This window comes from Hyposmocoma kahamanoa, unplaced genomic scaffold (genome assembly GCF_003589595.1).
Source record: "Hyposmocoma kahamanoa isolate Upper Pololo Valley unplaced genomic scaffold, ASM358959v1 101, whole genome shotgun sequence".
Taxonomy (NCBI): Eukaryota; Metazoa; Arthropoda; class Insecta; order Lepidoptera; family Cosmopterigidae; genus Hyposmocoma; species Hyposmocoma kahamanoa.
This window is the reverse complement of record NW_020653333.1, coordinates 560,814-573,703: the sequence shown is the minus strand read 5'-3', so window position 1 is coordinate 573,703 and position 12,890 is coordinate 560,814. Positions and strand designations below refer to the sequence as shown.

The 12,890-nt window shown below is 36.4% G+C and overlaps 1 protein-coding gene across 1 annotated transcript in view; it reads left to right on the top strand.

The window, feature by feature from the left end:
• LOC113231175 (RNA-binding protein fusilli) overlaps positions 1 to 12,890 on the top strand; it is a 170,343-nt gene that overhangs the window by 139,988 nt on the left and 17,465 nt on the right. Inside the window, exons 7-10 of the mRNA XM_026465366.1 lie at positions 2,986 to 3,096; positions 4,657 to 4,789; positions 6,291 to 6,428; positions 7,178 to 7,393. Coding sequence (XP_026321151.1) covers positions 2,986 to 3,096; positions 4,657 to 4,789; positions 6,291 to 6,428; positions 7,178 to 7,393 — 598 coding nt within the window. The remainder of the gene's footprint in view (positions 1 to 2,985; positions 3,097 to 4,656; positions 4,790 to 6,290; positions 6,429 to 7,177; positions 7,394 to 12,890) is intronic.

The window sequence follows — 12,890 nt, the reverse complement described above, 5'->3', positions numbered from 1 at the left end:
CTATGCTCTTAGACCTACCTAGGAACATCGCGGTGCATTTTTCTCTGCGTCTCAGGGCATTGGAATTAATACATTATTTGAAATTATACATTGATAAATTTAATATCCTTTCCCTGGCCGTCCACCGGCTTCGCTTTCGCGAGAGATTAAGCTTGGACATGTCTTGGGCTCAGTGAGGCAGGTTTTTTATTATGTTTGTAGTGTTTTCTCGAAGTATTGAGAATTTGTGGTCGATGATCTCCATAGAACAAGTTGCTCATAATAGGATGTGAACAGGAGGCTAAATCTTTCACAGATTATCTAAGAACACTCTTTCTGGACTTGGAATGGTAATTCACAGTGGAATTTAAAAATCTTCAAAATTCGTTAGGGCAGAGAGCGTCAGGCACGGTATGCTGAAGGCGCTGGTTCGATTACAGCCGGATCAACCGACTATTTCTTAGTATTCGATCTTTGTATTAATAATTAATTATACCAAACTATTATAAAAAATAATTGAATATCATGGTAGTAAAATATCGTTATATTTAGTAAACATTATAATCTTCAAAATTCCTCAAATAATAAGGGCCAGCCCAAACCCACAGACGGCAAGGCAGAGTATATTAAATTTATCGATGTATATTTTGTACTATTTCAATTGGTATAAGGTATAAAATACATTGCTCTGAGACCGACCACGGTTCATCGCGGTTAATTTTATGTAATAATAAATTAATGTCTTTTGCCTTGCAAGCCTCCAGTTTGCGCTAGCTGTACATCTTTATGAAAAACATTATTGAAGTTTCGCAACACGCGTCTAAATCTAAGATCTTTAGCACTTATAATGTGGCTAACCGGGGAGTAGGATTTTAGAGAGGGGAGAATTCAGTTTTTACGATGTATTGAATCGCTGCGCGCGCGCGTGACGACCGACCGATTACGGGCCATTGTTTTGTTCGACCGATATCACAATCCTTCGTCGTACGCTATTTTACTGATTTCACAAAACTACAATAATGTATAGAAAATTTGTTTATCTCGACCTTTGCTTGGAATTACTGGACGAAATTACTGTAATTGGTGCATTGTTGTACAATGTCAACCGCACTTCACATCCTATTGCGAAGTACTGGTTTCTTCTGGGGCATAGCTCTCAAAACACAGGGTTTTACCCAGTTAGAGCACCAATTTTTTAGTTACATTTCTTTGACATGCTGTGACATTCAACAGTGTTGTGTTTTTTTTATGTTTATAATACCAAGTGACGGGACTAACAAATCGTGCACCTGGTGTGAAGCGACACACCTGTCCACATCAGTTGCAGTGCCACTCAGAGCTTTAAATCGCAAAGATCAGTAGAGCTAGCACAAGGCGCGACTAACGCAAGGGCGACATAAAGCGTGAATTACTGCTATTTTCGCATAGAAATCTCGCCACTGCGCCCGTCACCCTGATAAGTTGACAAGTCCCATGTGTCTGTAATATCACCAGCACCCTTGCCCTTCTAAACCGGAACGCAGTAATACTCAATATAAAATCAAAATGTAACAATGTGCCAATCAACCAAGCCAATTTGCCTGGTTTCCAACTAGAGAATTCCCTGTATTATGAGTACCAGAGCAATGAATTTTACATTCAGAACATCCAGACCACACCCAACTTAGAAAAGTTCATTTCATAAATCGGTCTCACAGGGAAGCGAACCTGGGACCTCTACATCTAACGTCATTATTGTTTCACACAGACGCAAACTTGACTTAAAGTACAATGCAGACTTATTCCCTGAACGCTATAACTATATGCTATAACTTGGACTATAACTTCAGGGCAAGAGTAAATAAAATGCTTATTTAATGGAATAATCTACATTACCCAGATTAGTACCTGTGTAAATACGTATTACTTTCTTATAAAAGGCACATAAGTTACCAATGAAGTTCTTAAACATTTCACAACAAAAAAGATGCCAAACACACATTTAATGGTAACACACACATAAAAATTTTAAAAAACAATATTAGAATGGCAGGGGGTTTAGGCAAAACAAAATAGAATTAGCATGTGATCTACCAAACAAATTTGAGAACCTCTTTTATAGACTAACTCGTTACACAAAATTGCAAAATTATGGAGTAATAATGGTCGATTAATTTGACAGCCCTAAACTAAAAGGAAACCAGTACCTTTCTTAATGACTTTTAAAGGTCAAAAATGCAGTGAATACCAACAGTGTTAAAAAAATATTATGTAATGTTTTTCTCATAACTTTTTACCCATTTATTTGGGTACTAAAACTGTATACAGGAATTTTACTTAAATCGTAAACGGTATTTTAAAGTATTAAGCCAAGTATTTTAAATTAATTTATAAACACCATAATTATTTAAGTTTATTGAATGCTTCGAGTATATAACCAGAAATAGAGACGAAATAAGGCCATCCATCCCTGGCAACTCGTCAGGCAAATGGGCCTTATATCACTTTTAAATATCAACTCTCGTTTGCACTGAAATCACAAATTAGAAAGCTGAAATAGTACAGCGCCAACAATTGACCTTTATGTACTTCTCCGTATATTCCAAAAATATTCTGTATTTATTGTAATAAAGATAATATCTCTAACTATGGGCGGCTGTTCCAATCGGTGGTATGGGAAAAACAGCAAAACATCTAATTACAAAACCAACGGAATCACATTTAATCGCTAATTAAATATTAAATATGTAATTTTTCAATTTTCGTCCATTATAGTAAAGCTCAAGTTAAACAGGTCGATTTGAAGTGAAACAATTGACGACACCCGTCAGTTGTTTCGAATTCGGGCTGGCCAATAGGAGCGCAGTTGTCACCGTAATGATATGGCAGGATAGTTTTCAAACAAATTAAATGACATTTCGTCTCTACTTCTGGTTATATACTTGATGCCAGCGTTTTATTCTAAAACTGATGACGAATGATACACAGACGTACAATTTTTTTAATGCACATTTCGCATTGTTGCAGCTCAAAGGACGATGAGATCGACGGCAACTGCATAGTGCGTGCGCGCGGCCTGCCCTGGCAGTCCTCCGACCAGGATATTGCCAAGTTTTTCCGAGGACTCAATGTCGCTAAGTGAGTATACTTATTATCTATGCTATATATATAGGATACAATTTAAATAAAATTCGATTACAACTGTTTCTGTGTTGTGAAGGTTTTTCTTAGTAATTTATATTAAACGTACTATCGTCTTGATTATGAATAGAAAGATCGAACATATACAAATTTTTTTTCGTCGACCAGGTGGGATTTGAACCCACGTCCATGCTGCACCGTAGCATTGCTCTAACCATCTGAGCCACGGCTCCAGTTACCGAGTCGTCGAAATTTTCGCATGTGTTTTTGTTATAAATCTTTGTGCCGACTTTTCGGTATTCGTCACCGCTAGTGACATGTAATGAGAGATTTTTTAATAATCTTCTCATCGCAGCCATATATTCATAATCATAACAAAACTGGTGGAGTTATTTCACAAAAAACCTCAATTAATACACTATCGTGTTTTTAAATTTGTCACTTGAATTTTATTTCATCCTGTATTACAAACGTTTTACAATACTGTATAAGTGTACAAACAACTGCACATCAGGCTATACACTTCTATTCGAATATCGCCTCCAGTGCAGCGGAACAAGGTCCGTCACTGTTAATAAATAAACTTCTTGAAAATATAGAGAAAGGTCTGAAATGATTTGTGGAATAAAATACTGAATGAAATACTGTCTTGCTGCCAAGTCCCTTCTTTGCAATATGAAGCATTATAGAAAATTTCGTGTTTTTTTTTGCCAATATTGTATGTACGTATTAACACTTTATTATACTACAAACAAATTACAAATTAGAACAAAGAATTTAAAATTGGTCAAATAAAGTAATTTTATTGGTCGAAGAAAGAAATTTGGTAATCAGGGTTCATTATTGAAGTTCTCTTTATGGTATAATTTTCATGACAGTGAAATAATAAAAAAAATCTAAATAATTTTGGATAACATGGAATCAAAGCCAAAACAAAATTGCTTCCCCTTACGAAATGTATGGGACCAAGTTTGTATGAGGGAACCAAAAAGTTGATCGTTGATTCAACGTACATCTTTGGTGAAAATTGATTATTTACGTTTGTAATGTATATGACTTAACCCACAGACCACATAAAGTGACTTAACCTAACTTGGTGACGAAATGCTTTCATAGATGGCGCTACGGCTAAAAACCAAGTACAAAGATCCGACAAGCACATAGAGAAATTCTTGAGGTCCGCTGGTTCGTTCCGGGGCTTAGTTGGTATAGCGTCTGCCACGGTATGCTAGAAGACGTTGGTTCGAATCCGGTCGGATCGAAGGAATTTTTCTGAGTGTTCTTTGTATTAATAATTGTAACAAACCAGTTTCACGAAGAATAATTGAATATCATGGTGGTTTAACATTCTGGAATTCAATAAAAACTTAATGTATATGATAATTTAAGTTGAGTATGAAAATTTGAATTGAACTACATCTATTCATGATAAAGGGTATTCAAATAAAGTCACATCGTTATTCGTCGTTAAAATAGCTAGAGTTTGGAATTTTTTTACTTCATTATAATATATATAATTCATTCATTATAGTATATAATACTAAATTTTTCTTCCAGGGGCGGCGTAGCTCTTTGTCTATCACCACAAGGTCGACGCAACGGGGAGGCGTTGGTCCGTTTCGTGACCCAAGAACACAGAGACATGGCGTTGAAACGGCATAAACACCACATCGGACCACGATACATCGAGGTATGACCATGACTAAACGCACACACACACTCAACATAGCCCCGCACTAGGGAACCCTGTGTCGCCGGTGCCATGGACACGCACATAGACAACCACAAATTACACCCAAACTCACGAGAGAAATAAATGTAGGCCATACAAATATTTCTCCCGGCCCGGGAATCAAACCTGGAACCTCCGCGTGGCAGTCCGGCATGGTAACCGTTTGGCCACGGAGGCAGTTAGTTATGACTAGTTATGTAGTGTAACGGGCTGGTCCGCAATACGACGTTCAGGGCGTATTTTGCGTCTGGTGGGGGCAGGGTCCTACTATTGTGACTCAAGCTTGGCTCAAGTTGGAGAATTCGTTTCATATCCCAAAAACACGAGAGCCTTGGCGCTTAGACGGCATAACACCACTTTAGACTACGATATATCGAGATGTGACCATGACTACTTAATAGTGACTCTAAACTAAGAGAAGGAAGGGCTACGGTTCAAACAGGCAGAATGGAATGGTAGCGCAGCATAATAAACTTTATGTCAATTGTGTAATGTGCAAATTAAATACGATACTGTAGCTGCGGGAATTCCGTAGATATTCGCGTCGGGGCATTAATTTACAGACCTATCAGAAACGAATTGCAAGCCAAAAAAGCAGCTCTGCTGTCGTTCTTACCTTCGAGAATATTCCAGTATGATTAATCTTGGCAGACTGATTGATTTTATACTGGTTGATTTGTTGTTAATATATGTCACAAAATCATTTAGAAAGCTTTTTCATGCACCTTTAATAAGAATTTTGTGTACATTCTTCATAATTTTTTTATTACATAAAATCAGCATCCTAATCGCATCCGCATGTGTAAAATACCTGCATCAGTAACAATCCTGAGTCATTACATTATGAGTACAAAAATTTGCTAAAATTCCCTTCCGTGGAAATAATAAATCTCGGCGGTGACATTAGCTGAGTGGATCCTTTTACACACCCCACAGCCGCACACGTGATATCTACTTAGTACACAGTGTTGACTATCTTTGTGGTCATTTACTGATTACTAAGATTTTATTTCTTATTTTTTTTAGATTTATTTATAATTTTTTTTTGTCATTCTATTTTATTATTGTTTTAATTTAACTTTATCTTTTTTTTAAATTCTTACTGTGTATTTTTATGTTGTGGCGTTTTGTAATAAATTATTTTATTAATAACATAAGAGAGACCCTTAAGCAAGGCGTACGTCTCTTGTTGTGAAAGGCGCTAGTTCACTTCTTGCTTCAAGAACATCACAAAGATTTGACATTGGAGCACATCGATGTACACACTTTAGAGTCTATACTACCTCAGCTCGAATTCCAATTTTTCTCGTACTAACTAGGTTCATTTTGCTTGTTTTCTTTCGATTTCTTTTGAGATCGTATAGACTCTTAACACTGGTGGTTGAATTAAAGCTAGGCTTGAAAATGAAAGCAGTACCTAATAATTTGTATTATATTGTTTTTTTCTTTATTGAAACAGGTATATCGGGCCAGCGGGGAAGACTTCCTTTCAGTAGCAGGGGGTGCGACATGCGAGGCCGCGGCGTTTCTCTCGCGCGGCGCGCAGGTCATCGTGCGTATGCGCGGACTACCTTATGACGCCACTGCGCAGCAAGTGGTACGTTACTCAATTCCACGACGGTTTAACGCTAGAAGGTGTAATAAAATTATTCGGAAGGCTTTCTAGAAGTTACTTGACCGATATGGTCGTCGAAATCAAATATCATCCAGCATACATATATCGTACATCCTATTTATAACCCGATTAAATTTCAATTACTACGTGTCTATAGTGAACCATAAGGCAATAGAATCATCCGAACATGTTTCTAACTCTTGTTATATTTATACTTACTATGCTATGTACTTCAAAAAAGAAAAAATACATTGCACCCCCTGTAGAACTACAAATTTCAGGACGTTATTCCATTTAGGAACGTTTAACTTCTGTTAAAGATTTTATTTAATTTAGATTATAGAATTTTATCTAAGACACTTTGTTATAAGTTTTCCTATGCGTTTCTTTTCTCTTTAGTTATTTTCTATGATAATTAAAGCGATGATTTTGATACTTTATTTTTATCACATACATTAGAATTGTAGGAATTTTAAACAAAGTTTAATTTGTACAATTACCTATTACACTACATTTTTTGTCGTGGGAAGAAATTTCATTGTCTTTTTACAAGTGTATAATGTATTTTACAATACGGTTTATGTGTGTATACATAGCAGGTTTATGTGTGTGTATTTTTACTGCGGAACTCGCCTTTACTGCACTCCGTGAGGTCTAGCGAAAGAAGGACATGCAAAGCTGCGGACAGGCTCCATTTAACACTGTACATTCATTCATGTTTGTTGTTGCAGCTGGAATTCTTCTCAACGGGGGAGGACCCTGTGCAAGTGCTAGATGGAGCGGAAGGCGTGCTGTTCGTGCGCCGTGCCGACGGCCGCGCCACCGGAGACGCATTCGTGTTGTTCGCCAAAGAAGACGATGCCCCCAAAGCGCTCTCCAGACATCGGAATCTTATTGGCGCGCGATACATCGAACTATTTAGGTCGACTACAGCCGAGGTTCAGCAGGTGAGCTCTCAATCTGTTTTATCGGTTGAAAAGCAGCAATATGGATTAGTGATGGAAGTAAATAGAGGTGGAACCTATTCAGGCGGCTTACGCACTGACAGAGAACTCTACCAGCAATGAGGGTTCGACCCCACATGATAACGCGCTTAAGGTTTCATCAGTACGCTTGATCCTGACCAGCACGCTTCTGTGTCAGAAACTTTTAGGTTTTGACCTTTTACGCTTATTTGCCATAGGGTCACCTGTGAGAAACTTAACAAAAATTGAGGATAAACACTGATTACCATACGGTGTAAAAACACGATTCCCAAAAATATTCACGATAGAAAAGAAATTTTACAAGAAAGCCGCTGTATTTAATAGGTACCAATAATTTATTTTTATATTAATTGAACTAAATAGAACACGTATAGTATACGATATGTAAAACTACATTTTGCAAAAGGTTTTAATTTCGTTTGTTAAAAAATAAATTATGAAATAAAGCCAGTGTTCCTGCCGCTCGACCCTAGCAAAATGAACCGTATTAGTACGGGAAGAATTTGCATTCGAGCTAAGGTAGTATCGACTCTTAAACTAAACGTACTAATAAGAATGAGTCGCAAAAAGAAGAAGAATGCGTCGCAAATTCCGTCACTTTGCTACTGTTTTAACCCAAGTAGATATTACTTTTTTCGGACTTGTTTGCATTTATTAGTATTCGTAAATATAGCTATATCGTCGCCTGATTATTAAAACCTGTGTCCATTTTTTTTTTATTTGCATGAGAGGAAAAAGCTTTAAAAAACTTTTTGGCACATGATACTGGAAAGGAGGTGATTTTGAAAAATAGTGAATAGTGTGAGGGTTTAATGTGAAACATCATGTATTTCCTGATCCTCGTATCGTATGCATTAGTGCGTTTAAGCAGTTGCCTTCTAATTAGTTCCGACCGAACAGCCAGATAAAATAAAATTGTAACTCGAGATAGAAACGAGAAGTAAGTCAGTTAAGTTTCCGGTTTCAACGCGCTTTGGCCTAATACGATGCACTCGCTAGGTGCACTCAATAGGTACCACAACTATACTACGCATAATCTATTATACAAATTAATCAAATTATAAAACAAAAAATAAAACTGAACACAGAATCAATAAAAACACTAAACTAATAATGTTAAATGTACTGTAATGTAAACTATACTTATAATTCAAATAAGCGTTATCGCAAACTATCGATCGCGCCGGAAACTATATAGTGACATAATTTTCCATTTGAGTAGCAAACTTTAAGTATTTAATGTGTACGGTTGTTTTTATTGCGTTACAATTCTCATGGAATAACGGCATAAATTCGAATTACATCATATATTTTTTTACTCCATAGATAACGACGTAACACGTTCACAGCCTTCTAATCCGTGAAACAAACACCACATTAACAAATACCACAATATTGTACAAAATAGGTTTTTATAAAAAAAACCGACCTCAAAAGTTCGTGGGATACATCTATTTGCCAAGTTTTATTGAAATCGGCTACCGGAAAGTGCGCGAAACCGGATTCATCCCTTAGTTTGCCACCCTTAAAGGTGGAATATTTTCTTCAAATTTAAATGGGACCAATGGGGTAACCATTTCCAACAAAAAAATAATCATCAAAAAAGACACAAATATACATCAGCAACAGGCTTCATCACAAAGAAATTATTAATTCAATTCGCTAGACTTAGTCATTTCTATTTAACTATAAGAACAGGACCGCTCTGAATCTTAGCTGGCTCAAACGTCCCCTTAACACTGGCAGCATTACCACCCTGAATAGCAAACGAAATTTGTTTCTTGCCAGTATATGTCTCGCTAGCGACCGCGTAAAATATTTGTATACTAAATGTTGTTTCTTCTTGTGACCACTAGGGGCGCTGTATAATTTGCCATATAACATTTTTAAGTAATTTACGCGGTCGTTAGCGACAACTGTCACTATAATTGTAAGTCAAGACTGTCACAGTAAAATCGTGGTAGAGGCACTTATCATAACAAGCGTAATCGATATTTTTAGCGAAATTGAGTTATTAACATCTGAGATCAGTGAAACGAGATCTACGAGTCCTTCTAATCGGTTTTTTAATTAAAAAAAAATACGAGACGAAATACTTTCATAGATTTCTCATAGATGGCGCTACGGCTAAAAAGCCGTTGAAAAACCAAATACGAGGATTCGACAAAAAAAAAGCACGTAGAAAAATTCGTGAGATCCGCTGGTTCGTTCCGTGGCTTAGTTGGCATAGCGTCTGGCAGTTTGCTAGAAGACGTCGGCTCGAAAACGGCCGGATCGAAGGATTTTTTTCTGAATGTTCGATCTTTGTATTGATAATTAACTTAACAACATTAGTGGAGTAATTTCACAAAAAATTACGAATATCATGGTGATAAACATCCTGACATACAATGACATATTTAATTTTAAAAAAAACTTTAGGTGCCAATGACTTGAAATTACCGAAATGCAAATGCGTTAGTAGTTAGAGTGTAAACATTATCGTCGAATAAATATCAATATTGCGCATTTACCAATGCACATAATCCAATCATAAATTTGCGAAAAACTTAACGACATTTCATACAATATTTTTAACTGCTTTGACATAAATTTAAACAATAAGAATTTCGTATATTAGAAAACATTACAACAAAACTGTGTTTCTTTGTTCCGTGCTAAGAATAAGTGATTTAAAGTTTTTATTGTACATTTGCCTGAACATATATTAAGTTAGCTAGCTACCAAATGTAATAACATAAAAATAAAAGCGCACACAAAAAACACTTTAAAAAGTGATTGTGTTTTATTCTGGCATGGCCATAGCGAATTTACACACACGCACACAATAGCTCGCAGCGAGTACGTTTCTATTGTGGTGTATTGTGTTACTAAGCCAACGAAATTACTAACGATCAATTAAGTGTAAAGCAATGACTTCATTAGCAAGCGTGGAACGATTATTTTTACTAAAGACAAACAATTTCATCAACGATTGCATCTTGACATTGTACGCAGGAGGTCAGCAATGTTTCCTCTCAGGATAGACAATCTTATTCTTTGACGAAAGTAGCTGCCAGCCGTCTGGTCGCTTCTTAGGATGGAAAAAATAGTCTAAGGGCGCATTTATTCGACACGAATTCCATCGCACTCATGTTGTCATGGCAAAGTACGCTCTATTTATTTAGCTTTTATGTTTTAACATAAATGAGCGTCTTCGGCGCGCGGTCCAAGCTGGCTTGTCTTTGATCTACGCGGAGACCGCGCGGCGGCTGCGGGATTGTATTATTCAGAGGAATTTAAATGTTGTTACCTAGTAAATAGAAATCAGAATCGCCATTAATGTACGCGAAAGCGTGGTAACTGGGCGGTGGCCGCGAGGCGAAAACTTTCACGTATTTGTAACTGGGCGCTGAGAGTCGCTTCAACGAATTGAAAGAACTTTGGCTTCCTATTTTGACACTTGTTTTGTAATAATAAATTTGAATATCCCGATGTTTTACTACTTAAATATTTTTTTTGCGAAATTACTCCATTAGTTTGTTATAATTATTAATACAAACATCGAACACTATGAAGAATTCTTTAGATTCGGCTGGATTCGAACAAGCGCCTTCAGCATCTCGTGGCTGACGCTCTCCCAACTGAGCCACGGAACGAACCAGCAGACATTAGGAATTTTTTTACGTGCTCTTTTCTATGTTGAAGATCTTTGTCTTTGGTTTTTAACGACTTTTTGCCGTAGCGCCATCTGTGACAAATGTATGCTGGTGAAGTTACAGGCACATGGGACTTGATCACTTATGTCTCAGGATGTCGGGGGCAGTGGCAGTGTCCCTCAGATCTTAGTGATTTAAAGCTCTGAGTGGCACTGCAACTGTTAGGGATAGGCTTGTCGCTTACCACCAGACACACGACTTATTTTACCATCACTTAGTGTTATTAAACAACAGAAAAATGATTGTTCTTTTATATAAATTTTTAAGACTTTAAAGGCCTAAAATATAGGAATACATTAGTTTTACATTAAAATAAATTTTTAAATTGATCAAAATCCAGACTTTTTAAAAGAATAAGAAGCTTTCACTTTACATCATCTGATATCTGCGTCTACTAACAATATTTATCACACGTTCCATGGTTATAGTGAGGCATTCTATAATATATATTTCAAGGATGTACGTATCGGATGCTCAGGACTACTCGATAAGTTACCAAAGAAAACAATCGGACGTTCGGTAACTCTCATTCGATGTGTTCTGAATAACGTACGGGTGTGACGTCATTTCGGTTCGGTTTCGAATACGACAGTTTGACGTTCGATTCGGTTATTCGGAATAAAAATGAAAAGAAATAGTACGATATCAAATCGAATCGGTCGACAACCGAGTTATCGTAAGGTCCTGAATCGACCTGCATGTATCTTAAGCCATCGAATGTATGTAACCTAAAAACTGAAACGACCTTTCTTTTGTGTGCGTTACATTGGCACATCCGCCTTCATGATTTGGTTTTATAAATTATTCAAACACGAATTATCAGTAACAATTGAAAATTATATTCTAAATGTATGCAGAGATATCTAAAAAAAATCACAATTTCATATACATAAACTGTTTTTATTGCTGGCACTATTTTTTTTTATTACCAAGTATGAAGTATATTTAATCGCGTTTTTGGTATAGATATTTCAGTTGCTATCTTTGGCACGTGAATTTGATCATATTGCTATCGGAAACAGTGACTTTATCATTAGATTATAAGGTTGATTTCTCAGTGTTTTACATTTTTAAAAAGGTGTCAGTCAGGGTTCATTTCCAGGTTATTATTTTGTACCCGATTTCGGTGGCAATTTTTGTTATTTAAATATTCTAGTATATTATCATGGAGTATTACTTAATATTCGAGTGTATTAGTGAAATTTTAAAAATTATTTCAGGATACTAGTTCCTGAAATAATTTTTAAAATTTCACGGTACACTCGAATACTTAAATGATAAAAATTACCACCGAAATTAGGCAGAGAAAACTAATCTGAAAATTACCCATAGCTACTTTAGGTTGTGGTCATCCAATTTGTTTCTAAAAACTAAAATAAATATAGTTGCAATTGTATATACGCTATACCTACTATATACGTCTACAATGCATGTGGCTATTAGAATAATTTTAAATGAACAAAGTAATTAAAACATACGTACGTTTTGAATTGAATTTTCACTCAATTTATCGTTAATTTATGCTCTTAGCCAGCGTTTGAGGAAAGATGGTAAGTCTATTTAAAAAAGAGGTGGTATCCTCGGCAATGGCACAGTCGGCTGGGGTCAGGGACTCAGGTCCTCGAACCGGCGAACAATACGTGCGTATCGAGCAGGACCGCCTTCTGCATTTGAGCTGGAAGCGACACTATTATTATTATTATTTAGACTCACGCCTCTCCCAAGGCTTAAAAGATTATTTTGAATTTTTAAATGGGAAA